Source organism: Anolis sagrei, chromosome 5 (genome assembly GCF_037176765.1).
Source record: "Anolis sagrei isolate rAnoSag1 chromosome 5, rAnoSag1.mat, whole genome shotgun sequence".
NCBI lineage: Eukaryota > Metazoa > Chordata > Lepidosauria > Squamata > Dactyloidae > Anolis > Anolis sagrei.
The window spans coordinates 14,630,302-14,657,220 of record NC_090025.1 but is presented as its reverse complement, the minus strand read 5'-3'; the positions used below and the strand labels follow the sequence as shown (position 1 = coordinate 14,657,220).

The 26,919-nt window shown below is 40.6% G+C and overlaps 1 protein-coding gene across 1 annotated transcript; it reads right to left on the bottom strand.

Moving 5' to 3' along the window:
* Positions 1-1,204: 1,204 nt before the first annotated feature.
* MRPL1 (mitochondrial ribosomal protein L1) lies at positions 1,205-20,287 on the bottom strand. Its single transcript, XM_060779355.2, has 9 exons — positions 20,200-20,287; positions 19,125-19,224; positions 16,866-17,121; positions 15,939-16,022; positions 13,454-13,525; positions 9,954-10,065; positions 7,990-8,093; positions 3,929-4,010; positions 1,205-1,852 (listed from the first exon to the last, which is right to left on the bottom strand). Exons 1-9 carry the CDS (start codon positions 20,234-20,236, stop codon positions 1,662-1,664), a joined length of 1,038 nt encoding a protein of 345 aa, XP_060635338.2. The 5' UTR covers positions 20,237-20,287; the 3' UTR covers positions 1,205-1,661.
* Between the last annotated feature and the right edge of the window lie 6,632 nt (positions 20,288-26,919).

Here is a 26,919-nt window from a genome sequence, read left to right as displayed (position 1 = left end):
GCTAAATTTCCTTTGACCCAAAGCTGGCCACTTGGAGTGCCTCTGGTGTCGCTGTAAGAAGGTCCTCCATTGTGCATGTGGCAGGGCTCAGACCACATTGTGGTCAGTGGTTTTTTCTTCTCCACACTTGCATATAATAGACTCCACTTTGTAGCCCCATTTCTTAAGATTGGCTCTGCTCCAAGTTGCTCAGTCTTCTGTGTACCTAAGAGGGAGTTTCTCATACGGTCTCAGCCACTGATTGAGGTTTAGGTTCTTACCTGCTACTTTTGGACTCTCGTTTGCTGAGGTGTTCCTGCGAGTATCTCTGTAGATCTTAGGAAGTTGTTGTTTTTTTTAATTTAAGTCATTGGCATGCTGACTGATATCCAAACAAAGGATGGGCCAGAGATGTCAATGCCTTGGTCCTTTCATTACTGGCTGCTACTTCCCAATGAGTATCAGGGGGTGCAATGCCAACTAACCAGTATAATTTATCCAGCGGCGTAAGGCATAGACATCCTATGGTAATGCGGCATGTCTCATTAAGAGACACATCCATTGTTTTAGCGTGGTGAGATGTGTTCAGCAGCAGAGTAGCATAGCGCAAGGGCAGATGTCTTCATTGTGTCTGGTTGTGATCCCCAGGTTGTGCCAGTCAGCTTTCGTATGATATTGTTTCTAGCACCCACCTTTTGCTTGATATTCAGGGATTGATTTGTGCGTCAAGTACAGAGATAAATCCCAGCCTTGGAGTGCAACACAGTCCTTGCAAGGGACTGGCGATGGCGAACCAATTGTTAGCACTGCCTTATATTGTAAACACCCATGTAATTTACCCTTATTGGACCATGGGCAAATCAAGACTGAGGCTCTATCTACACTTTGAACTATGGTGGCTAGACAACTTCCACAAAAGCACATAAATGAAAGCCCTTCATATGCACCAGTGCTCTGTGGTTTGTGTAATCAGCATCTGGGATGATTTCCTATGTAATCATCTGCATAGCAAAACTGGTCTGAAGTTACATTAAATGGTCAGGGGCCACATTTGTGGAAAAAAGAAAATGAATTACCACAAAAGATATCTTGAGAGACACTGCTGTATGGGATTGCTGAGACATTAAGACTACACCAGAAGCTGAGGAAAACCCATAGTAATGATCTGACAAGTAATCTAATTAAGATGTGCTTAATTAAAAAAGCAACAAACAAACAAACAAACCACTGTAGAGGCAGCTGATCTTGTTTCACGCAATATTACACTTTAAAAACCTGGATTCTTCAATGATTCGAACCAATTCAATAAACAAATGGAGATATTAAAGCAACAATAAAAAGTGGAGACAAGAGCCTGTTGCCAAGGGAATTCGGAGTTTTCCCAAGATGCACAGGTATCAACTGAAATGTAATATTTTTAATTCATGACAACAGCGTTCAAGTATTTGAAGGCAGTGCAGCACTTTCTAGTGAACGGGAAAAGGTGTTTCTGTGCTGATCATTTTCCTAACTCGTTATTATCTCAAACAATGGAATGGGTTGTTTTTCAAGACTAGGTATTAAACTCAAATGTTTTGTATGCTTTTGTATATTGCTTGGCCTGAAAGAAAGACAAATGTAAATTCTTGCATGATTCCAAGTCCAATAACGTAATTCAGGTAAGAAGTCTATTGTTTAGATTGTTATCTAGACTTTTGCATTTCTCCTTCATCATCACTGTCTTCTTCTTCTTCTTTTTCCTTTCCTTTTTCCTCTTCTTTTTCCGCCTCTTTCACCTTTGCTTTCACAGCTCCTTTGGGGAGGAAGCGTTCCAACTTTAAATCTAAGCCTTCACTGCTTGAGCTTCGAATGATCAACCGTGTCACAAATGGACCTTTAAATAAACAAAAAGAAGAAGAGGAAGAAATCTACGTTATTGTTTTGGTGTTTCCGGAGGTTACTGAATGACATCTGTACATAAAACTAAATGCACCGAAAGTACTGTACTGAAAATATTGAAAAAGGCATAGAAAACATTAAGGGCTTGGCCTCGTATTTCAGTGGAGGAGATTTAAGCAAGTGCTTCCACTCTTCCATAGAAAATCAATGTGATTTAGAAGTTCATAAATCTGGTTGAGTTGTGATCTAATGTGTTGTCGAAGACTTTCATGGTCGGGATCACTGGGTTGCTGTGAGTTTTCCGGGATGCCTGGCCATGTTCCAGAAGCATTCTCTCCTGTCATTTCACCCACATCTATGGCAGGCATCCTCAGGTTGTGAGGTCTGTTGGAAACTAGGCAAGTGAGGTTTATATATCTGAGAAATGTGCAGAGTGGAAGAAAGAATTGTCTGTTTGAGGCAGGTGTGAATGTTGCAAATGGCCATCTTGATTAGCATTTAATGGCCTTGCAGCTTCAATGCCTGCTTGGTTGCTGCCTGGGGGGAATCCTTTCTTGAGAGGTGTTAGCTGGGCCTGGTCTGCTTGAGGCTTAGAGAAGACAATGATATTGGGGGAAATGGAAAGAAAAAGGAAGAGGGGCCGACCAAGGGCAAGATGGATGGATGGCATCCTTGAAGTGACTTGCTTGACCTTGAAGGAGCTGGGGGTGGTGACGGCCGACAGGGAGCTCTGGCATAGGCTGCTTCATGAGGTCACTAAGAGATGAAAGTGACTGAACGGATAAACAACAACTGCTTGAGGCAAGTGTGAATGTTGCAAATGGCCACCTTGCTTAGCATTTAATGGCGTTGTAGCTTCAAAGCCTAGCTGGCTACTCCCTGGGGGAATCCTTTGTTGGGAGGTGTTAGCTAGCTCTGATTGTTTTTTGTCTGCTTTCTGAGTGTTGCTCTTCCTTTATTGTCCCGATTTTAGAGTTTTTCAATACTGGTAGCCAAATTTTGTTCATTTTCATGGTTTCCTCCTTTCTGTTGAAATTGTCCACGTGCTTGTGGATTTCAGTGGCTTCTCTGTGTAGTCTGACATGGTGGTTGTTAGAGTGGTCCAGCATTTCTGTGTTCTCAAATACTATTCTGTGTCCAGGTTGGTTCATCAGGTGCTCTGCTATGGCTGACTTTTCTGGCTAAATTAGTCTGCAGTGCCTTTCATGTTCCTTGATTTGTGTTCAGGCAATACTATGTTTGGTGGTCCCTATGTAGACTTGCCCACAGCTGCATGGTATACAGCAGTCTCCTGCAGAGGTGAGAGGATCCCTTTTGGCTTTGCTGAATGTAGCATTTGTTGGATTTTCTGCAAGGTCGTTAAACGCTAATCAAGGGGTCCATTTGCAACATTCACACTTGCCTCAGGCATACAAGAGTTCTTTCTCCCACCCAGGACATTCCACAGATATATACACCCCACTTGCCTCATTTCCAACAGACCTCAAAACCTCTGAGGATGCCTGCCATAGATGTGGGCAAAACTTCAGGAGAGAATGCTTCTGGAACATGGCCATACAGCCCAGAAAACTCACAGCAACCCTTGTGATCTAATGTTTACAATTAAATAACCTACTGTTATAATTTCAGGGGAAATAGCTGTGATCCAGTCCCTATACAGCTCAAGTTATTTTGCTCCCTGTGCTCTGGGTTCGAAATATCCCATATTCTATCCCAAGCATCTCTAGATAGAGCTAAGAAATATATTGCCACAGAGCTGATAGTACTAAGCAAGATGGACCAATGGGCTGAGTAAATTTAAGAAAGCTTTCTATGGGCCTTGTGTTCAAAAGCTACCTTTTATAGGAGGGAATTAAAAATATTAGTACCTATTAGTACATCCTGTTTGACATATTACTGCTTGCGGCCTGTAAGAATTTTTTATTGCTTGACGTAAGAAATTCGTTTGGTTTTTAATCAAGCAATTTTTTGCTCCTTGATGCTGGAGAGGTGCTCCCTTGACTCATCCGAGTAATGTAATTAGCTCTTAGTGTCAATTAAGAGACCAAAGACAAGAGAGAAAGCTGCTTACCATAGCTCAAAGGTTTGGATTTACAAACGTCCTTAATAATGGCATCCAGATTGGCAACTATCTGTTCATTAGGCATATCCAGCTGAAATAAATTTAATGCAAAATTAATGAAGCAGAAGACATTAAATGCCACCAGATTAATAAAAATGGCAGTGGCTGAAGTAAATATTTAATCAGCGTTCAGGGCTCTCTCTTTTTTTGGGTTAATAAAAGGAGGAAAAAAGCATTTCCCTCTTAAGATGCAAAGCACTAAAAATGCCATTAGCCTCATTAGCTCAGATATCCTGCTGTGAAAAAAGCAGAAAGCACTTTTTTGTATGCAAAGCTAACCACTGTAAATATATACAGACCATGGTTTTACAACTGGGGTTACCCTAGAACGCTAAAATTCCATAAGAGATCATGATTGAATATATATACACACACACACACACACACACACACACACACATTTTTGACTTGTTGACATATTTTTATGCATGCACTAGCTGTGTCCACCACGTGTTGCTGTGGCCAATCTTCCCTCCCTCTTTCTCTCCTTCTTTCTTTCTCTCCTTCCCTCCCTCCCTCCCTCTTTCCTTCCTTCTCTTTTTTCTTTCCTTCCTTTCTTCCTTCCTTCTCTACCTCTTTCCTTCCTTCCCCCCTGTTTTCTTTCTCTCCTTTCTCCCTTCTCCACCTATTCTTGGACTGTAACTCCCAGCAGTCCTCCTGATTGATCTGTCTATCTCTATCTAATCTATATATCTTATCTATCTGGAGGATTGCTGGGAGTTGCAGTCCAGGAATAGGAAATATGTACAAATTGGGATGCTCTTAAAGAATTCCAAGAAGCATGTTTGCAGCTTGGAAGCATTGCATTTGGAGCACCCTCCTCCCCTAAAGGGCCTCGTCTAGGGGATGCTGGGAGCTGTCATTTTAGCGCATGCACTGTATTGTCATTTAGCTTTTTTGGGTTTTTAAGTCCTTTCCACTATTTTTTGGGTGGGGTTTATGAGTGGTGGTCACTTGTCAGTCTATTAAGGGTGTAGTGTCCAAATTTCGTGTCAATCCATCCAGTGGTTTTGAAGTTATGTTAATCCCACAAACGAACATTACATTTTTACATCAAGGGTCTGGAGAACAAGCCCTATGAGGAGCAGCCATGTTTAGCCTGAAGAAGAGAAGGCTGAGAGGAGATATGATAGCCATGTATAAATATGTGAGAGGAAGCCACAGGGAGGAGGGAGCAAGCTTGTTTTCTGCTTCCCTGGAGACTAGGACGCGGAACAATGGCTTCAAACTACAAGAGAGGAGATTCCATCTGAACATGAGGAAGAACTTCCTGACTGTGAGAGCCATTCAGCAGTGGAACTCTCTGCCCAGGAGTGTGGTGGAGGCTCCTTCTTTGGAGGTTTTTAAACAGAGGCTGGATGGCCATCTGTCAGGGATGATTTGAATGCAATATTCCTGCTTCTTGGCAGGGGGTTGGACTGGATGGCCCATGAGTTCTCTTCCAACTCTTTGATTCTATGACTCTATGATTTATATAGACTAGCCGTCCCCTGCCATGCATTGCTGTGGCCCACATGGCTGTTCTGTGTGGGAGGTTTGGCCCAATTCTATTGTTGGTGGGGTTCAGAATACTCTGTGATTGTAGGTAAACTATAAATCCCAGCAACTACAACTCCCAAATGTCAAAATTCTATTTTCCCCAAACTCCACCAGAGTTCACATTTGGGCATATTGAGTATTTGTGTAGAGTTTGGTCCAGATCCATCATTGTTTGAGTCCACAGTGATCTCTGGATGTAGGTGAACTACAACTCCAAAACTAAAGGACATTGCCCACCAAACCCTTCCAGTATTTTCTGTTGGTCATGGGAGAACTGTATGCCAAGTTTGGTTCAATTCCATCATTGGTGGGGTTCAGAATGCTCTTTGATTGTAGGTGAACTATACATCCCAGCAACTACAACTCCCAAATGACAAAATCATTTTTTTGGAGTGAAGGACATACATTGGGTTGTTAGGTGTCTTGTGTCCAAATTTGCCGTCAATTCATCCAGTGGTTTTTGAGTTCTGTTAATCCCACAAATAAACATTACATTTTTTATTTATATAGATTCCCCAAGAACTGAAAGTTTATTTCAAGAGTTCCTACAAGAAAGGTATTGAGAAAGACTGATATATATTGTCAAACATATATTTTGTGTGGTTTCCAGGCTGTATGATCGTGTTCAAGCAGCATTTTCTCCTGACACTTTCACCTGCAGGAGAAAATGTTACTAGAACACAGCCATTCAGCCCGGAAACCAAACAATACCCCAATAGTGATACAGACATATATAATCTCTGTGGGAGGTCCTAGTAAGACAATGTTTGTGAAGCAGAGATTTAGTAAGCGTCCTCTGACATGATCAAGTCTCTAGGGTTTCCAAATGGCATCTGAGGACTGATAATGCATGCAAAAGAAGCATCTGATGAGGCAAAACTGTGGGCTGAGGTCTTAAATAGCTTCAGAGTCTCTGTTTCAACAGCAATGGACAGGAGGTTCCTTACTATGCAAGGAGAAGCAGCTGGGAACAGTAAGAAGTTTGTGAAAATTCTATGCCATCTCAATCACGGCAAAGATAATCACTGAATTCTCACAGGAAGAAAACCATAGTAGTGATAAACCGTCAGAGAATTTGGGGAGTTGTAGGCCAAAACATCAGGGGACCCACAGGTTGAAAACCACTAGCATAGACAATTAATAGGGAAGAGGTGATATAACACCTCTCACTTTTCAGGTTGACTCAAGTGAGCATGGCAGTGATAAACAAAAATAGATTCCTAAGGAAATCTAGTTCAGGGTATTTTTGGCTAGATTCCTGAGGGGAAGTTTTGGGAGTTACTTTCAGAGATTCATTTCCTGAAGTAATTTTCTGTGGTGGAACTTTGAAGACTTGTAACCCAGAGGTTTTAAGAGTTTGACTCTAACACAACCACAACCTTTTATGCCAGTATTTTACTGAAACCATTAAGCATTTGTACCTGATTATTTCAAGCCTGTTCAATAAACAATCTTGTTAATTTATTAGCTTATACCAGCCTCAGTGTGAATACCTTTGTGGTCAAAGTATTACTAAAGTCGGCTTCGCAGCAGCCTCTAAGAAACTATAGTGGCACAGTGTGTGTTACAGAACAAACTCTCAATATTACCTCAGCCTGATTATTATTGAAATGGTGACAGCGGAATTCATTTGAAGAATCATTTTAAGTCTCTCCGTTCCAGTGGTTCCCAGTTCCTAACTTTCAAATAAACAAATATACTTTCAACCATACTCCCTCTTCCTTTTGACGGCTTCTTATAGTTTTGAGTGAACAGCACGTTCGTTCATATATTTTTAAGGAAGTGCCTGTGTGTGTTGTGTTGATGGTGTGGGCGTCATAATTTTGGTTGAGCAGCATTGGGATTATTTTATATATTTCCCCATCTATAAATTAATTAAAATCTTTACTCGGTTCTTTATAGCCTCTAAGAATACTTCTCAACCTGTGGGTCTCCAGATGTTCTGGCATTCAACTCCCAGAAATCCTAACAGCTGGTAAACTGGCTAGGATTTCTGGGAGTTGTAGGCCAAGACACCTGGGACCCACATGTTGATAACCACTGCTCTAAAATGACTTACATATTGACGAAACATGTTTTTATGTGATCTTATCATATTGCCTTAAATGACATGAATCAATTAAACAACAGGAACTGAATTTAATTATTAAACCAAAGGTAAATACTTGTAATAACCTTCAAATATTAAAACAATGTGAATTATTAATGTGGCTCGACTTCCAGGAACAATATACACCTTGCTTTCTGGTGCATTTGGAAAAGAAACCTCCTGCATTAGCAAAAGGTAATGATTTCCTGGCTCGCCTTTATTCTGTCCCACTGAATGACCCATTTCTTAATGCTTCTGAAAATCTACAATGTGAATAGAGATTTAGAAGCTGGTATGTGTATGTATTTTCAGTTAATTGTTAACATCTACTCAAAACAAATATTTCAAATGGATTCGTTGCCAAAACCTATTTGAGGCTTACCGTTGCAATTGTAGCATGGATAAAGTTATCGTTTTCTAGCAGTTCATATTCATGGCACAGTTTGAAGAAGCGAACCATCTCAGCAACGTCATAACTAACAGACCCTGGCTCAAAGAAAACAGAAGGCAGTATTAAAATGAACACTCTCGGAGAAAACTTCTTTATTTATTTTCACTCGCAACCTTTTTCTGCGTGAAATTTTTTTATGCGACTCCAGATGTATAGGTATGTAAAACAGGAATGCAAATCAAACATTTACTAATAATGAATCCTATAGAATTGTATTTTAAAACAATTATTTGGTACACATATAAGTTTACTATTAATTAAAGATTAAAGCAAATTTGCATGCTAATGGATGTGCTTGTTTGTTTTTATATGAAGAATTAAATCTTGGGTGAATATTGGATAGTGCAGGACACAGAGCACCTTCAACATTTTTCATGCCATGGTGGCATGCTTGATTTGCAGCCTCGAGTGGCAGAATCAAGGCAGCGCCCAAACACAAATCAAGGAACATGGAAGGTGATCCAGACTAATTCAACCAGAGATGTCAGATATAGAAGAGCACCCGATGAACCAACCCGAACACAGCATATTATCTGAGAACACAGAAATGATGGACCACTCTAACAACCACCATGTCAGACCACACAAGAAGCCACTGAAATCCATAAGCATGTGGACAATTTCAACAATTTCTGTGTTCTCAGATAATATGCTGTGTCCAGGTTGGTTCATCAGGTGCTCTGCTATGGCTGACTTCTCTGGCTGAAGTAGTCTGCAGTGCCTTTCATGTTCCTTGATTCGTGTTTGGGGAATGCTGTGTTTGGTGGTCCCTATGTAGACTTGTCTATAGCTGCATGGTAGACTCCTGAAGAGGTAATAGAATCCCTCTTGTCCTTTGCTGAATGTAGCATTTGTTGGATTTTCTTAGTGGGTCTGGATAGTTTGTAGGTCGTGTTTTTTCATCAGCTTCCTTATGCAGTCAGTAGTTTTGTTTTTAAAGGGGGACAAAAGCCTTTACTATAAACACATGCCTCCAGTGGCACATCTGATGTATTATACCTTTTATATGGCAGGTTACTAATCTATATCAAAGATCTAGAGAGCATACATTTTAGGTTTAGTATCTGTCCATGACTCACTGCACCAGTATGATCTGGTCAGTTTGATCTTAGTAGAATGACCAAAGAACTGCTGTCCTTTGGACCACATTTGGCCCTTAAAATAGTTTTATCCAGCTCTTGGTGGATGTAACACAGCTTGGAAGCATTCCTTTTTTTGGACTGGAATTTCCCAAAACTCCAAACCCAAGACCAGCAGCCACACTGATAGAGAGCTATAGAAACTGTGGCCAAACCCAAATGATTCTTCCAGACTCTCAACTCCTACTTGCGTTAAATAAATATGCAATACAAGTTAGTGCTGTTTTCCAATGCTTTTGATGCTTGAAATGATTCTGGATTGTTTGTTTTAAGTTATATCTGAGGACTGATTTTGAAAGTCAGTTTAAAGAAAACGTATAGCAATATATAACTATTTTATATAAACAAACAAATAAAAGAAAATAATCAATGTAGTTCTGTAAGCCTTCATATAATCTTAATGGCATTTTCCTGTTAATTCTGGAAAATGCAACAAACCATTGAGCCATCTTTCAGGCAACATAGGGCCCTTCCAGACAGGCCCTATATCCCAGGTTTTTTTGTTTATCACAGATTATCTGACAGTGTGGACTCATATAATCCGGTTTAAAGCAGAAAACCTGGTGGCCTGTCTGGAAGGGCCCACAGTCATCCCTCAAATAAAGGCCTAACATAATGTAGATCCAAGGTGGAAAATGCCTCTCATAATCCAGCCTTCTGCATGCTTGTGAGAAAACATGTTTAAGAAGCAATACAATCAAATAAGAGTATGTAGGACTTCAGATTTAAATGCTTCAGACAAAACTTGGTTCTTACCATTTTTAATCTTTGGGAATTTTTTCTTCAGGGTGCTTCTCAGAGGCAAGATCTTAGATGCCATTGTAGGCACAGCAACATAATAATCCGCCTGGATTTCACCATCAAAAATCTGAAACAAATTATCATTATTTTAGGGTGGTAGTTCTCAGCCTGGGGTCCCCAGGTGTTTTGGCCTATAGCTCCCAGAAATACCAGCCAGTTTACCAACTGTTAGGATTTCTGGGAGTTGAAGGTCAAAATCTCTGGGGACCTACCCACAGGTTGAGGATCACTGCTTTAGGGGTACATACAGGCACAATTGCCAACAAATTAAACATAGAATAAATACATAGCACCCCAAATCCACAAGATTTCCTGAATTTTGCACAAATATGTAGAAGTGCAGATAACAGCAAACCTTTCGTAATGAAGTACTTCCAGCTTGAGAATACCACAGAGTACGCCTCTTCAACCAGGGTGCCTCTAGGCATTTTGGCCTCCAACCCACAGAAGCCGTAGCCAGCTTGTTCAATGTTCAGGAATTCTGGGAACTGAAGTCCAAAACACCCAGAGGGCTGTAGGTTGAAGAGGCTTAGAAAATGATTAGATTCCATATTTTGCCAGAGATGGATATTTGAAAATGCAGGTACTGGTTCCACACTTATGAAAGTTGAACAGTAGTTCCTCCTCATACTACCTTCACTATCACTACAAGAACAGTGAGGAAACATGCTTAAAAACACCTTAATGCTAAAACAAAATTATTTAAAACTGGCTGAGCAAAATCGGAAGCCACAAATACCAGCTCTCTCTCCAGTGCAGACTTTTGTCCGTTATGTCCCAGCTGGACTTTCATCTTACTCTCCCTGAATAATTGTCTTTTATAGAATAGTGGATTCTTTCCAGAGAAGTGTAATATCCAGAATGTACATACAGTGTTTAAATATTAACATTTATTGTCAAAACCGTGTCAATATAAGGCTTTGAGCAGCTAGGAATCATTTGCAATGTCTTTAATAATGGCAACTTCACAAAAAATGAAGTCTATATCATCAGAATATTAAGAATGCTTCCAGCTTTGACCTATCACATGTCTAATTCATGAAATTTATATATAACTAGCTGTCCCCTGCCATGCGTTGCTGTGGCCCACTCTCGTGGTCATGGGGGTTCTGTGTGGGAGGTTTGGCCCAATTCTATCATTGGTGGGGTTCAAAATGCTCTGTCATTGTAGGTGAACTACAAATCCCAGCAACTACAACTCCCAAATGTCAAAATTCTATTTTCCCCAAACTCCACCAGTGTTCACATTTGGGCATATTGAGTATTCGTGCCAAGTTTGGCCCAGATCCATCATGCTGTGCTCTCTGGGTGTAGATGAACTACAACTCCAAAACCAAAGGACACTGCCCACCAAACCCTTCCAGTATTTTCTTTTGGACATGGGAGAACTGTGTGCCAAGTTTGGTTCAATTCCATCGCTGGTGGAATTCAGAATGCTCTTTGATTGTAGGTGAACTATATATCCCAGTAACTACAACTCTCAAATGACAAAATCATATTTATTTTTTTAGTGAAGGACATACATTGGCTTGTTAGGTGTCTTGTGTCCAAATTTGGTGTCAATTCGTCCAGTGGTTTTTGAATTCTGTTAATCCCACAAACAGACATTACATTTTTATTTATATAGATTTACCACGTGTACGCCTATTTTTTCTGATAACATATTCCATCATTTTTCTTAGCTGATGGAAATATAAAGAGCATTTTGATCCTTAACCCTTGTAGGTTTCCACTTAGAAGCATCCTATAAAAATTCCTGTTGGACTGTAACAGCTGATCCATCAGGTAGACCTTAAGATGAATTTCAGTGCTGGATCAGGCAATGCAGATTGACAGAAGCCAATTTGAGGGGCTGTATCTGTTGGAGGAAGTAATGCCTCAATAAATATTGCCTTTACTTTACTTTTGATTTTGAAAGCTTCTATACTAATCTTTTATTTTTCTGAGATTGGACTAATAAAAGTATTTTAGCAACATGGACTCTGAAATTTGATATTTATTAGTATCCAAACAATCCAAAAATACTCTCAGATGTTCAGTTACACAGGTATAACATAAGTAACTCATTACTACGTTATATAGACTACTCACCCTGGCTGCGGATGGTAGTTAATTTTATAGTTAATTTTATAATTTATGCATCTATGGCAAGCATCCTCAGCGGTAGTGGGGTCTGTCTGAACTAGGAAAAAGGGTTTATATATCTGTGGAATGACCAGGGTGAGACAAAGGACTCTTGTCCGCTGGAGCTATGTGTGAATGTTTCAACTGACCACCTTGATTAGCATATAATGGCCTGACAGTGTCCTAGAGCAAACCTTTGTTGAGAGGTGATTAGATGTCCTTGTTTGTTTCCTCTCTGTTGTGCTGTTGTAATTTTAGAGTTTTTTTAAATACTGGTAGCCAGACTTTGTTCATTTTCATGGTTTCCATGGTGGTCCAGCATTTCTGTGTTCTCAAATAAAATGCTGTGTCCAGGTTGGTTCATCAGGTGCTCTGCTATGGCAAATTTACAATACAAGGCAAATTTATTCATGCTTCAAAGCAGAAAGTATTGCTTGTTGTTTTGGTTGTTTCTTTTGCAGAACTGGACATGGAATTCATGACCTGTTGCTAGTGAAGGCAAATATTTACTTTCCAACAGTTGGGAGTGGAATGTCCTTTTATTCTGTCTGTCCAACAGACACCATGGCAGGCTGTACAGAGCACTACGATATCTCTGCCATACAACCACAGGTAACATCTGCTAAAGTCCAAGGACAGCCAGTTTTCCCAAATGAAAACTTCCACACATTGGTATGTTTTTGGAAATTATTTAACCAACCTTTCAGCTAAGGTGTTAATTTGAACACAAACCAAAGGGACAAAGTCATTCCATAGAAACACTCTCCTGTTTTTCAGTTCCAGTTTACCAGCAGTCATCCAGAAAAAGAAGTAAAGAAAGACACCAACACAGTGAAACATTTAGTCAACTACAGTACTTGAAACCAATACAGACAACGAGATCACATTCATTCTAGAGGACAAATCCGGGAAAAAACCCTGAAAGACAGGAAGGTTTGTCTCAGATTAGTCCACTGGAATAAACGTGGCCCCATTTCAATAGTTTGAACTATAAAGCAATTCTTGTTGAACAAAATCTCAGTTTCTACTTATTTAATAATAAGGAAGACCGTGAAAGTGGGGAGAATGAGAAAAAACCTTCCCAAAAGTTCTCAACATTATAACCAGCTCACATATGATGATATGGTACACCTTTGTATACCTAGGACAAAGCGATCTAGGCTTTACAGGTCATGACCAGCACTTTGGACTCTGCCTAGAAATCAACTGATTGTAGCAGAAGCAGTTACATATAGTGCAAAGAGGCCTTATCAGAAGAACTGATGTCAGATAAGACAGATCCCTCCCCCCCCCCTTTATTACAGTGCCTAATTTGTAAATATGTTAATTACCGGCTTGATTAATTCAGGCCCTCCTACAAATGCAGCTCCATTTTCTCTTGCTATTTCAGCATCTTCTGCTTTCTGAAAGAGAATAGTTAAGCACATAAGGAGGGGCATCCTGGTTTCACACCAAAGACTTATTTAGTAGAGGAGTCTGTCCACATAATGGCAAAACAGCTACATTACTTAACTACTGAGTATGCCTGCCACATCTGGCATAAATCTGCCCACGCGAATACAGCACTGAATGAGAATGTAGAATAACCACTGGATGTCTTAAACCTACACCTGTTGATAGACTCTATAGGGTAGTTGGCATTGCACACACACACACACACACATGCATACACACCCGCCCCCGATGTGCGACGGGAAGGTTGAACATTGTGAAAGCCATCCACTATATGGCTATCAGCCTCCTCCTAGTAAACTCAATCAAGGAAAACATTCATGAGAACCACCACTCCTCTAAATGTCCCTCCAGCAACAGAAAATTTATCCCTGTGGGCAGCAAAATTAGGCAATACCAACTAGATCCCACCCACCCCCCACGAGGGTCTTCCTTCAGGGGCAAACCAAGAATGGGCAGCTTAGAAGTCCCTGAATAAACTCAGAAGTGGAGCTGGCAGATCAAAAGACAACCTAGCAACATGGCACTACTTAGAAGAACCCTCCACCTTGTGCGACTGTGAAGCAGAACAAACAACTCAGCATCTGTATGCTTGCCCACAATGCCCTACCTCATGCATAGAGGAAGAACCATTTAAAGCTACAGATAATGTGGTCGCTGTTGCCCATTTTTGGTCTAAAACTATTTAGCTGCTTGTGATCCCTTTATTTTATCAGTTTTAAACTTATTTATTTATACAATGTTTTTGAAAATTTTTTTAAAAAAGCTACATATGAGAAGTCCAGGCACACAACATAAGTATAATAGTTCTCTCTACTTAGAATCACCAGCAGCTGATAAACAGAGACCTAACAGAGGGAAGATATATTTCACAACTGGTCGCTACCAAGAGTTTTGTTGTTAATGTTTCTTCAAGTCAGCCCCAATTTCTCATATGATCTTCTTGGCAAAGTTTATTTACAGTGGCTTGCCATTGCCTTCCTCATAGGACTCCCAACATCCTAGTTGAGTACTTAAACCACCACATAATGTTCCAATACTTCTGAATAATTTCAATGCATTCTTAAAACTATATTTGTCTGGAAAGCTGGGGATTTTGCTAAACAGTTGCAGTCCTCCAAGTGTGGTGCTCCTCAAGTGCTCATAGATGTTCTGCCCCATTTATAGGCACGTCTTCACTAAACAAGACTACAGTGTGCCCCCAAAGCTTTTGGAGAGGAAGTCACTTCAAGTCACTTCACTTTCAAGAGAAGTCCAAATTCTTCAAGCAAGAAGCAAGGTTTTTAGCACCTCTAATGGAGGCCGAGGGGAAAAGTTTGACTGCATTCAGAATGTTCTTGCTACAAAAGGCATGTATGGTTAGGATTTCTTGAGGCATTATCTAACTTTGGAGCACACATTCTTACTTAATTTGACAACAGACAAAACACCTGTAAAAACATTTAGAATGTTCTTTGACAATATTTACATTCTTCCTGTTAAACCCCAACTCAAAAACCACCTTTACTACAAAGCAATGCTTATTTATATTCATGTTTTTTCTCATTTTCACAGAGATTCTGTGCCCTGAAGACCACAAATGAGGAAGGACAACTGTATCTCCAATTTTTTTTCATAATTTCACCCATTACTATCCTTGCTTCACCCTGATATTCCACTTCCTTCATTGTTTCTTCTGACCCTCGACCAAAAGTCAACTTTAAGCTCTAAGGCTCAGGGTTTACCATACCTATGTTACTCAAAGCACCACCTATGGTGACAAAAGTATGCAAATAAAAATAGCTGTGCCATTAACAGGGAAGTGAGCGAGAGTCCAAAAGTGGCAGGCTCAAACCCAGAACCTCAATCAATGGCTGATACCAAATGAGAGACTCCCCTCTGGGCACACAGGAAACTGGGCGACTTGGAAGGCGCTGAACAGACTGCACTCTGGCACCACGAGATGCAGATGCACCTTAAGAAATGGGGCTACAAAGTGGAATCCATGACATGAAAGTGTGGAGAAGAGCAAACCACTGACCACCTGCTGCAATGCAACCTGAGCCCTGCCACATGCACAATGGAGGATCTTCTTGCGGCAACACCAGAGGCACTCCAAGTGGCCAGCTACTGGTCAAAGGACATTTAATCAACTACCAAGCTTGCAAACTTTGTGGTTTGTTTGTTTGTTTAAAAATGCAATACAACTGTGTGGTTTGCTCCTGACACGATAAATAAATTAATTAATTAATAGGGAAAATTCAATACTTTCCTGATACTTTGTTCCCTGATACTCAGGGAACAAAGCCCACACCATTATTTCAAAGTGTGAACAGTCATTATGACATACAGAGGACCAAGAAGGCTTTTTGCTGTATTACTCACCTCGGTAAATACTAAAACCTTGTTGATCTCCTCAGTGAGACGGTAAGGCAGAACCACTGTATTGACAAACGGCTCCACTGTTTTCTAGAAGTTGTAAAAGCAAAAACAAAACCATTTTTTTTACTTATTTGACTTAGCCAAAATAGGCTATTCCAATCTGATACAGAAGAAATGAAATGGAAATTAAATTTACATATGTAAGATCGTCACTGTCCTCATTTACACCTTTGGTTTTTGTGGATTTCATTATTCATGGATTACTTACTATTGTCTCCAGGGCTTCCCTACACTATCTTTCACAGGGATTTCAGTTGTTGCCTGGCCTTTCCAATCTCTCTGCAAGTCTCATACACCACAAGAGATTGGGAAGGCAAGTGTAGCCAAACTCAGGAGGGAGAGGGCTGTTGAGGGAATGTATCATCACAAAGCAATCTTCAGAGACCCAGGAGACTGGTGGATTGCTTGTTGAAGCTCCAATTCCAAGCACCCCATCAAGCATCACATTAATCTGAAACATCTCTCTTGCCTTCTTTCCTTCCCTCTCCTATCAATATTTACATGACATCAGAACTTTTTCAGTTCAAAAGCATAAGCTAGAGCAGGGAAATGAACTACGCAGCACGCTAAAAATTAATGCACTGCAATTCCCAACGTTCCTCACCACTGGCTATGAAAGTTAAGGCTGCTGGGAAATGCAATCCAACAGTATCTGAAATGCCACATAACCCAAGACACAATAATGAGATTTCAACCAGTACTTGAGAACTGCCCCAAGGGAACTGATCCTGAATAAAGGATTTCTCAAATTTGATTTTTTTTTAAAAAAAATAGTTTTTCTAAATTTCAAAAATTATTTCAATTATACAGCATGACTGTACAAAAAAAGGTCTAATGCAGCATCCAAATTATGAGCCTCTTTCAGTGTACCTTCTTATCCATTGCCAGGTCCAGAGTAATATCAGCAAATACGGGCTGGTTGGGAGAAGTGAAGTCCAGCTGTTGAAATTTCTTCAGCATATCTACAGCCTCTTCTGCATCATAAACTGGCCTCTCATAACACCACGTCAAATAAACATCATCTGTTGGTTCCTTCAGTAAAGGAATGCTGGTTTGTTTCTTTTTTTTCTTGGGCTCTGATTCTTGAGGTTTCTTTTGGGGCTCACTTTTTTTCTTTTTTGCCGGTCTTTAAGAAAATAAAGATGATAAATGAAGCAGTCCAGTTGTGTAACTATTTATCTGAATACTGAATGTGTAAACATTTAATAGCTACGAGAGACAGAACTTCTTGTTTTTTCACCAGGATTCCCCCCCCCCCCCCCCAATTTTGCAACTCTTTTCAAAAAGAGAACAAATTCATTTCCACCTTAATTATATTGAGAAATAAAGGTTCTAGAAATCAATGTTCTTCCCTGGGTGGGTTTGAACCAACAAGTCATGGAACAAGTGACAAAACCATAATCTTATTTGGTCCATTTGTAATAAAATAAATTACAGGTGACTAACAAAACAATCCAAATAAAATAAGAACTAAAAGATAATTAATGAGACTAATCACAATTCAAAGTAAAGCCATATCTACACTGATTATTTAATGCAATTCAAAACTAGCTTCAAACTGTGGAAGACAGAGAACAAACGTCCCCAAAAGTGTCAAAAAAAAGCTCTTAATGTGCACCAGTGCTTTATGGTTTGTGTAATCACCATTTGGGCCACAAACTGGTTCCAGGATTTCCCATGTAATCCTTTGCACAGCAAAACTACATTATTTAATACTGGTTTAAAACTGACTAAAGTGTAGATGCGCCCTACATTCCCACACTCTGCAATTCTATGCTCACTTATTTTGGAGAAGCCACACTGAACGCAATAGGCCTTGCGTTCAATTGACTAACGGCAATATCCTGAATTAAGAATAAAAATGTACTGATAGCCAAGTCTAAGAAAATGTCATGCTCCACACTATAATAGGCTGGATATTCTGTTTTAGACTAATTCATCTTAATTTATTTAATTTTATTTATTTAAAATATTTATATTCCGCTCTTTTCACCCCAAAGGGGACCCAGGGTGGAGCACAGCATATATACGGCAAACATTCAATGCCGAAACAAAAATTCATATACGCATTCATAAACATTAAAAACATTTATCTCAATATTAAAATACGCCATTTAAAACCGTCTTGGTCATCTGCGTCAAATCTAATTGGCCTGGTAATCTTTCCTATTGCTACTTTATTGCCCTGTCCCGAAAGCTTGGTCCCACAGCCAAGTTTTTACCATCCTTCTGAAGGACAGGAGGGAGGGGGCCGATCCTCCTGGAGGGAGATCCATAGCCGGGGGGCAATCACCGAGGAGGCCCTGTCTCTCGTCCCCACCAATCATGCCTGTAATGTCGAAGGCTTTCATGGTTGGAATCACTGGGTTGTTGTAGGTTTTTTCGGGCTATATGGCCATGGTCTAGAGGCATTCTCTCCTGACATTTCGCTTGCATCTATGGCAAGCATCCTCAGAGGTAGTGAGGTCTGTTGGAACTAGGAAAAGGGGGTTTATATATCTGTGGAATGACCAGGGTGAGACAAGTGTGTGAATGTTTCAACTGACCACCTTGATTAGCATACAATGGGCTGATTGTGCCTGAGGCAAACTTTTGTTGAGAGATAATTAGATGTCCCTGCCTGCTTCCTCTCTGTTGTTGTGCTGTTGCAATTTTAGAGTTTTTTAATACTGGTAGCCAGATTTTGTTCATTTTCATGGTTTCCTCCTTTCAAATTGTCCACATGCTTGTGGATTTCAATGGCTTCTCTGTGTAGCCTGACATGGTGGTTGTGAGAGTGGTCCAGCACTTCTGTGTTCTCAAATAAAATGTTGTGTCCAGGTTGATTCATCAGGTGCTCTGCTATGGCTGGTTTCTCTGGTTGAAGTAGTCTGCAGTGCCTTTCATGTTCCTTGATTCATGTTTGGGCAATGCTGCTGCGTTTGGTGGTCCCTCTGTAGACTTGTCCACAGCTGCATGGTACGCGGTAGACTCCTGCAGAAGTGAGAGGATCCCTCTTGTCCACAACATACAAACTATCAGCAGACCCACCAAGAAAATCTAACAAATGCTTCGTTCAGCAAAGGACAAGATATATTTATAGATTTTTACAAGTCATTTGTACAAAAAAAGAAAATAAAAATTACTTACTTTGCAGCGTAGTGTCTGTGTGAAATAAGCAAGTTTGCGAAACAGGGGAGCAATGTAGAATGCTGATCATTTCTGGAGAATACAGGACTCCGTTCTAAAACTGCAGGAAGAAAAAGAGAGCAAGCCAATAACAACACTATGTCACACAATGCCTGGTGGAGATGCACCCAGTGTGAGTTGTAACACAATTCAAAGACAATAGATCTATGGAAAGTGCAGAGGAAGTACTGAACAACCCAGTGCTAAAATGGAGTCCAACAAACTTTGGCTCCTTCCACACAGCTGAATAAAATCCCACATTTTCTGTTTGGAACTATGTTATATGGCAGTGTGGACTTAGATAATCCAGTTCAAAGCAGACCACACTTTGCACAAAATGTCTTTAGACGCACTTTATTTTATGGGTTGTGCAATGAAATCCTTCCTCATTCTTGGAGCCTCCTCCTTATAAGTTACACTGTCATATCTCCCAGTGTTTTTATTTTTTTTAAATAATTTTATCCATGCATCTGGCCCTGCCTAGTGAAATTCCCTGTGTTTTTAATGTTTGATTTTATATTGTTGTGTTGTATATTATTTTTATTTTGCATTTTATGTATTTTGCTCATTTTATTGTGTTTTGTGTTATATTGCTTGTATTGTATCGATGGGTGTGGCCTCATGTAACCCACACCGAGTCCCCCTGAGGGAGATGGAGCGGGGTATAAATAAAGTATTACTATTATTATTATTATTATGCCTTGATATTCTGGGTTATATGGTTGTGTGGAAGGGCCCTTAATCCTCAAGAAAGGGTGCATCTACACTGCAGACTGAATGCAGTCTGACACCACTTTAACTGCCATGGCTGCATGCTGTGGGATTTGGAGTCTGGTGAGCACTATTTGGTAGAGAAGGTCAAAGGCCCTGTAACACTACAACTCCCATGATCCTATTGCATTCAGCCAGGCCAGTTAAAAGGGGTATCAAACTGCATTAATTCTACAGTGTAGGTGCACTCAAGGGCAACACGAGTTTAGGTAGGGAATACATGTACTGTTTATAGATTGTAATGGCAAGATTCCCATTCACTCACCTCTTCTCAAGCAGCATCTCAACACGGGCGCCGCCATCTTGGCAATGAGGGAAAGCCAAGCGGTGCGCTCCGAAATCGTCCCGACCGGAAACACAGAACCCGGAAGGAATGTTCCGAGGCTGCTAAGGACCTCATCACTGCACTAAAGGATGAAGCCACTTCTGTAGAATTCTGGGGTTTGTAGTTTAATGAGACTGTTAAAGGCTCCTCCCTAAACTACAAACCCCAGAGTTCTGCAGGCGGCAGCAACCGGATTAAAACAGCAAAACAGCAGAGGGAAAACAATCAGGGACATCTAATCACCTCTCGACAAAAGATTGCTCCAGGCACTGCCAGGCCATCAAATGCTAATCAAGGTGGTCAGTTGGAACATTCACACCTAGCTCCAGCAGCAAAGAGTCCTTTGTCCTGCCCTGGTCCTTCCACAGGTATATAAACCCTTTTTCCTAGTTCCAACAGACCTCACTACCTCTGAGGATGCTTGCCATAGATGCAGGCGAAACGTCAGGAGAGAATGCCTCTAGACCATGGCCATATAGCCCGAAGAAACTGACAACAACCCAGAATTAATGCAGTTTGACACCATTTTAACTGCCAGGGCTCAATGCAATGAAATCCTGGGGTTTGTAGTTTAGTGCTGCACCAGCACTCTTTGAAACAGAGGACTAAAAACCTTGTGAAACTACAACTCCCATGATTTCATAGCTCCCAGCCATGGCAGTGTCACACTGCACTAATTCTGCAGTATAGATCAGGCATGGGCAAACTTCGGTTACCCAGATGCTTTGGACTTTAACTCCCACAATTCCTAACACCCAGTATGTCGCTTTGATAGGAGCATAGTGTCTAGATCCAGGGAAGTCATGCTACCCCTCTATTCTGCCTTGGTCAGATCACACCTGGAATATTGTGTCCAATTCTGGGCGCCACAATTGAAGGGAGATGTTGACAAGCTGGAATGTGTCCAGAGGAGGGCGACTAAAATGATCAAGGGTCTGGAGAAAAAGCCCTATGAGGAGTGGCTTAAAGAGCTCGGCACGTTTAGCCAGAAGAAGAAAAGGCTGAGAGGAGATATGACAGCCATGTATAAATATGTGAGAGGAAGTCATAGGGAGGACGGAGCAAGCTTGTTTTCTGCTGCCCTGGAAACTAGGACGCGGAACAATGGCTTCAAACTACAGGAAAGGAGAATCCATCTGAACATTAGGAAGAACTTCCTAACTGTGAGACCTGTTGAGCAGTGGAACTCTCTGCCCCAGAGTGTGGTAGAGGCTCTTTATTTGAAGGCCTTTAAACAGAGGCTGGATGGCCATCTGTTGGGGGAGCTTTGAATGCAATTTTCCTGCTTCTTGACAGGGGGTTGGACTGGATGACCCACAAAGTCTCTTCCCACTCTATGATTCTATGATAAGAGCGAATGTAAAAGGATGTCCCTAATAACTGTCTTATACCAATTATAGGCACAGTAACAGAACCAAGAAAACAAAGGCTGGTTGTGAAGCAATGGAGTAAGTATACGATTATTGTGCCACATAACAGGTCCAGTGGCTTATATTATAAATACAGTAAAGTCTCGCTTATCCAACCTTCGCTCATCCAACGTTCTGTTTTATCCAACGCAGTCTACCTCCCGCCCACATCGACAGCTGTTTCGTAAATACTGTTTGTTGTTCATTCGTTCAGTCGCTTCCGACTCTTTGTAACCTCATGGGCCAGCCCACGCCAGAGCTCCCTGTTGGCCATCACCACCCCCAGCTCCTTCAGGGTCAATCCAGTCACTTCAAGGATACCATCCATCCATCTTGCCCTTGGTTAGTCCCTCTTCATTTTTCCTTCCATTTCCCCCAGCATCATTCTCTTCTCCAAGCTTTCCTGTCTTCTCATTATGTGGCCAAAGTACTTCATCTTTGTCTCTAATATCCTTCCCTCCAGTGAGCAGTCGGGCTTTATTTCCTGGAGTATGGACTGGTTGGATCTTCTCGCGATCCAAGGCACTTCCAGAATTTTCCTCCAACAGCATCTTTCAAAAGCATCTATCCTCCTTTGTTCAGCCTGTGCTGTCACGCCTGGGGGCTATAACTCTTAGTGAAAGAGACATGGACGTGACATCTTTCCCCCAGGGGACTGCTTCTTGCCCTCCTTTAAGAAACTGGAAATACCAAAGACCAAACACTGTAGATAACTCAAAATAAGTTTAATTCTTCACAAAGAGTTATCCCTTTAAGGCAATAACCTGGAAGTTTCAAAGGGGGTAAAGGAAAATATACATTACAGTCTCTGGTTGTCTTGAGTCCAAGGAGATTTGCAGCTGAGAAGCTTTTCCAGGCCCCTCTTTTTCAATGGCTGTGAATATTGGAATAGTCACAACCCCAATTCCAATTACCTATATTTTGAAAGCACAAAGCCTTCCTCTGGTGCCAAAGAACTGGTTTGAAGGCACTTGAGACTTCTCAACGTCGTCCAGGTTGATCTGAACATGAAGCATAAGTCTCAAGGGTAAGAACCTCAGAATTGGTGCTGAGAGGTAAATTAATCAAGGGCTTCAGAGCCAAGTCTCTCTCTCACGTCCATCTGATAGAAAGTTTGATGGTGGAATGGAAAAGGAAACACTGTCCTGCTCTCTAGGAAGAGGTAGGGTCAAACAACTGAGCAGGAGGAGCAATTCAACTGGTTCAAGCAACATTGATTGACAGCTATAAATAACCAATCAATCCAACTATACATTTACAGAGTAAAAAGGCAAAATCAGGCATGATACAACAGTTCAAAACCTGCAACTTACAGTTCTACATATAGGTGGTGCCACTTGCGCTGTCACACAGCCTGCCTTATGGTCCAGTTCTCACATCCATAGGTTACTACAGGGAATACCATAAATACAGTAATTACTACATAATGTTACTGTGTATTGAACTGCTTTTTCTGTCGATTTGTTGTAAGACATGATGTTTGGGTGCTTAATTTGCAAATTCATAACATGATTTAGCATTTAATGGGCTTTTCCTTAATCCCTCCTTATTATCCAATATTTTCGCTTATCCAACATTCTGCCGGCCCGTTTATTAACTGTTTTAATGTTTCTAATGTATTTGTTGAATGTTTTATGATGGTTATAGCATTGTATAGTGCCGCCCTGAATCCTCCTTCCCCCCCCCCCGGGGGGGGGGTGAGAAGGGGGGGATACAAATATAGGAAATAATAATTATTTTATTTATTTTATTTATTTATCATGTCAGGCAACCGAACAGTTGTATTACATTTTTGACAGAACAAGCAAACAAACATACAAAAGACACAGAGTTTGCAAGCTTGGTAGTTGATTAAATGTCCTTTGACCAGTATCTGGCCACTTGGAGTGCCTCTGGTGTTGCCGCAAGAAGGTCCTCCATGGTGCATGTGGCAGGGCTCAGGTTGCATTGCAGCAGGTGGTCAGTGGTTTGCTCCTCTCCGCACTCGCATGTCGTGGGTTCCACTTTGTAGCCCCATTTCTGAAGGTTGGCTTTGCATTTTGTGGTGCCAGAGCGCAGTCTGTTCAACGCCTTCCAAGTTGCCCAGTCTTCTGTGTGCCCAGGGGGGAGTCTCTCATTGGGCATCAGCGATTGATTGAGGTTCTGGGTTTGAGCCTGCCACTTTTGGACTCTCGCTTGCTGAGGTGTTCCAGCGAGTGTCTCTGTAGATTTCTAAGATCTATTTCTAATAATAATAATAATAATAATAAAGTGAGATTCTGCTGTTATTGGTTTTGTTTACCATAGATGGCATGGGACCTTGTTTTGCTATTAATTAGTAACTAATTTTAAACAGCAAGTTCTCAAAGATGCTTATAACACGATTCTGGATCATTTTCTGTTTGGAGTAAAAGCCCCTTCGATAAAGTAGACACTTCAGATGAACAGGCATGAGACTGGACTGTTGTTTTGAATTGAAGTATTATTTTAAGTATAATCTTCAGTGTCATTCAAGCAACAGATGACAAATTTGACCCCATTGACCCAATATAATGGAGTTTCAGACTGCATTGTATGGTTAGTGTATGCTCATACAATGCAGTTCAATATAGTTAAAATTGTATCTCAACATAATTCTTTCTCCCTAATAATGGTCACAAGCTTAGAATGTGAAAGTTGATCCATTTCTTTCTACCCTACAAAAGCACCAAAAGAGAACGATTCCTTCCCTTGAACATGGTATTTACTAAGGCAATATATTATTTGTTTTTCATGGCAAGTAGCAGCTTTTAAATAACTGTGTTACATCACTACAGAGCCAGCAGTAAATAAATGCGGTTTTCTGGCCACATACTAGTGATGACCTTTACCATAATTAAGAACTACCAATATGTACATCCAGTTCAAAGAGCTTGACATTTCATGCACCTAACTGGTCATTTAAATGACTAAGTATATAATTTGAAATTAACATTGGTCAGAGGATCTGCATCACTCAAATTGCACCATTTGATGTTGATGTAACAAAACAGGCTGGAGATACAGCAAAAATCTAGCATCCTCATAATGCTGTGGAAAATCAATTTCAGTGGTAACTTTGCAACAGAAAAGTAGTTTTTATTAGCAGTAGGAGGATTCACCCCATCTAAAAACAGTCCTTTAGCATAAAATGAAAAGGAAGTGAATAATTGAGGGCTACATTTCAGAAGAGATTCTTAAACTTTTGGTTTAGCTCAGTGGTGGTCCATGGACCACCAGTGGTCCGCAAGAACTAAAATATGGTGCGCAGCCTCACCGTTACTACACCGTTGCAATGAAAGCAACTGGTCTCATGAAACCCTGTTATAGTGTCGAGGCTTATTAAATACGGCTTTCTGTGGGTGAGCAGATGACGATTACTGGATGGCATATGTTCTGTATCAGAAACTAAAGCTGATGTGGTCTTTCCAATGCAATTTTCTGAATCAGCACCCCAAATAACCAAACCAAATCTAAAGTTGACCAAAAACTGATTCATAACCCTTTTGGTAATAATGCTGGAGAGTGGTCCCTGGTCAAGTATTCCCTGATCAAAAAAAGGTTGGGAACCACTGGTTTAGTTAAACCTTTGCATTATTCCTTCAGCGTCTGAGAGTTTGGCTTTAATTTGGTAGATTTTGTCCCATGACTGCACTTAGCATCAATGTTTGGTGGGTTAAATTAAAACACCAATCCTGTCTGTTGAGTAGCACATGGTGGGCTTGCTTTACTGGTTAATTCTACTGTTTTGTGTTAATTTACTTCACTTTAGTTTCAGATCAGGGTGCATCTACTGTGAATGTAATTTGATATTTGACAGCATTTTAACTGCCATGTTCCAATACTATGGAATTTTGGGGATTGTAGTTTTATAATGTATTCAGCCTTCTCTGCCAAAGAGTGCTGGTACTTCACTAAAATACAACTCCAAGGATCGCATAGTATTGTTTAAGTGGTGCCATCCTCTATTAATTGTATAGTGTAGACAAAGCATGGCCAAACTTTGGCCCTTCAGGTGTTTTGGACTTCAGCTACCAGAAATATCAGCCACCTTACTGACTTGAAATCCACAAGCATGTGGACAATTTCAACAGAAAGGAAGAAACCATAAAAATGAACAAAATCTGGCTACCAGTATTAAAAAAACTCTAAAATTAGAACAGCACAACAACAGAGAAGAAACAAACAAGGACATCTAATCACCTCTCAACAAAAGATTGCTCCAGGCACTGCCAGGCAGTCAAATGCTAATCAAGGTGGTCAGCTGAAACATTCACACCTAGCTCCAGCAGACAAGAGACCTTTGTCCCACCCTGGTCATTCCACAGATATATAAACCCTTTTTCCTAGTTCCAACAATCCTCACTACCTCTGAGGATGCTTGTCATAGATGCAGGCAAAACGTCAGGAGAAAATGCCTCTAGAACATGGCCATATAGCCCGAAAAAACCTACAACAACCCACCTTACTGACTGTTAGGAACTGTGGGCACTGAAGTCCAAAACACCTGGAGGGCCAAAGTTTGCCCAAGCCTTGTCTACACTATATGATTAATAGAGGATGGCACCACTTAAACAATACTATGTGATCCTTGGAGTTGTATTTTAGTGAAGCACCCTTCATCTGAAACTAAAATGAAATAAATTAACACAAAGCAGCATAACTAAAGCAAGGACATTGTGTAGATGGACATTGATAAAACAGTTGCAATCCAAGATAGGTATCAATGTCAGGAACAAGAGGGTCAAATTACGCATGCAAATCAAAAGTAATGGATATAAGAAATACAAAGTCAGATGTTTTTTAGGTGGAGGAAGGAAGATCTGGATTTCATACCACTCAAGTTGATTGGGGAAGAATTATAATGTGAACCCACTCAAGTTTCATCTAGATTCCACAGTTAATTGTCTGTGTTCACCAAGCTGTGGGCGAAAAAAAAAAACACATACAGCTCAGTGTGAATCACTTCCTGCTTTAATAATTTCCTTAACATTATAATAACAGATCTTGTTTCATAGGTTACAATTATCTAGAGTGCTCCTCTAATACTAAAGGGCATCTATCAAATTACATTTTGGTTTGAATGTCTTTATTGGTCATTCTCCCCATAAGACGTAAGAAGGCTTCTGGTGTGTTTTTACAGCTTTAGAGTTTCAACCACACTTCATAATTAGTGAGTTAATTTATTAAAATGGTAAGAATGTCAAGAGTTCTTGGAGCAGATACATATCTGCAGATCAAAAAAAGAATATCC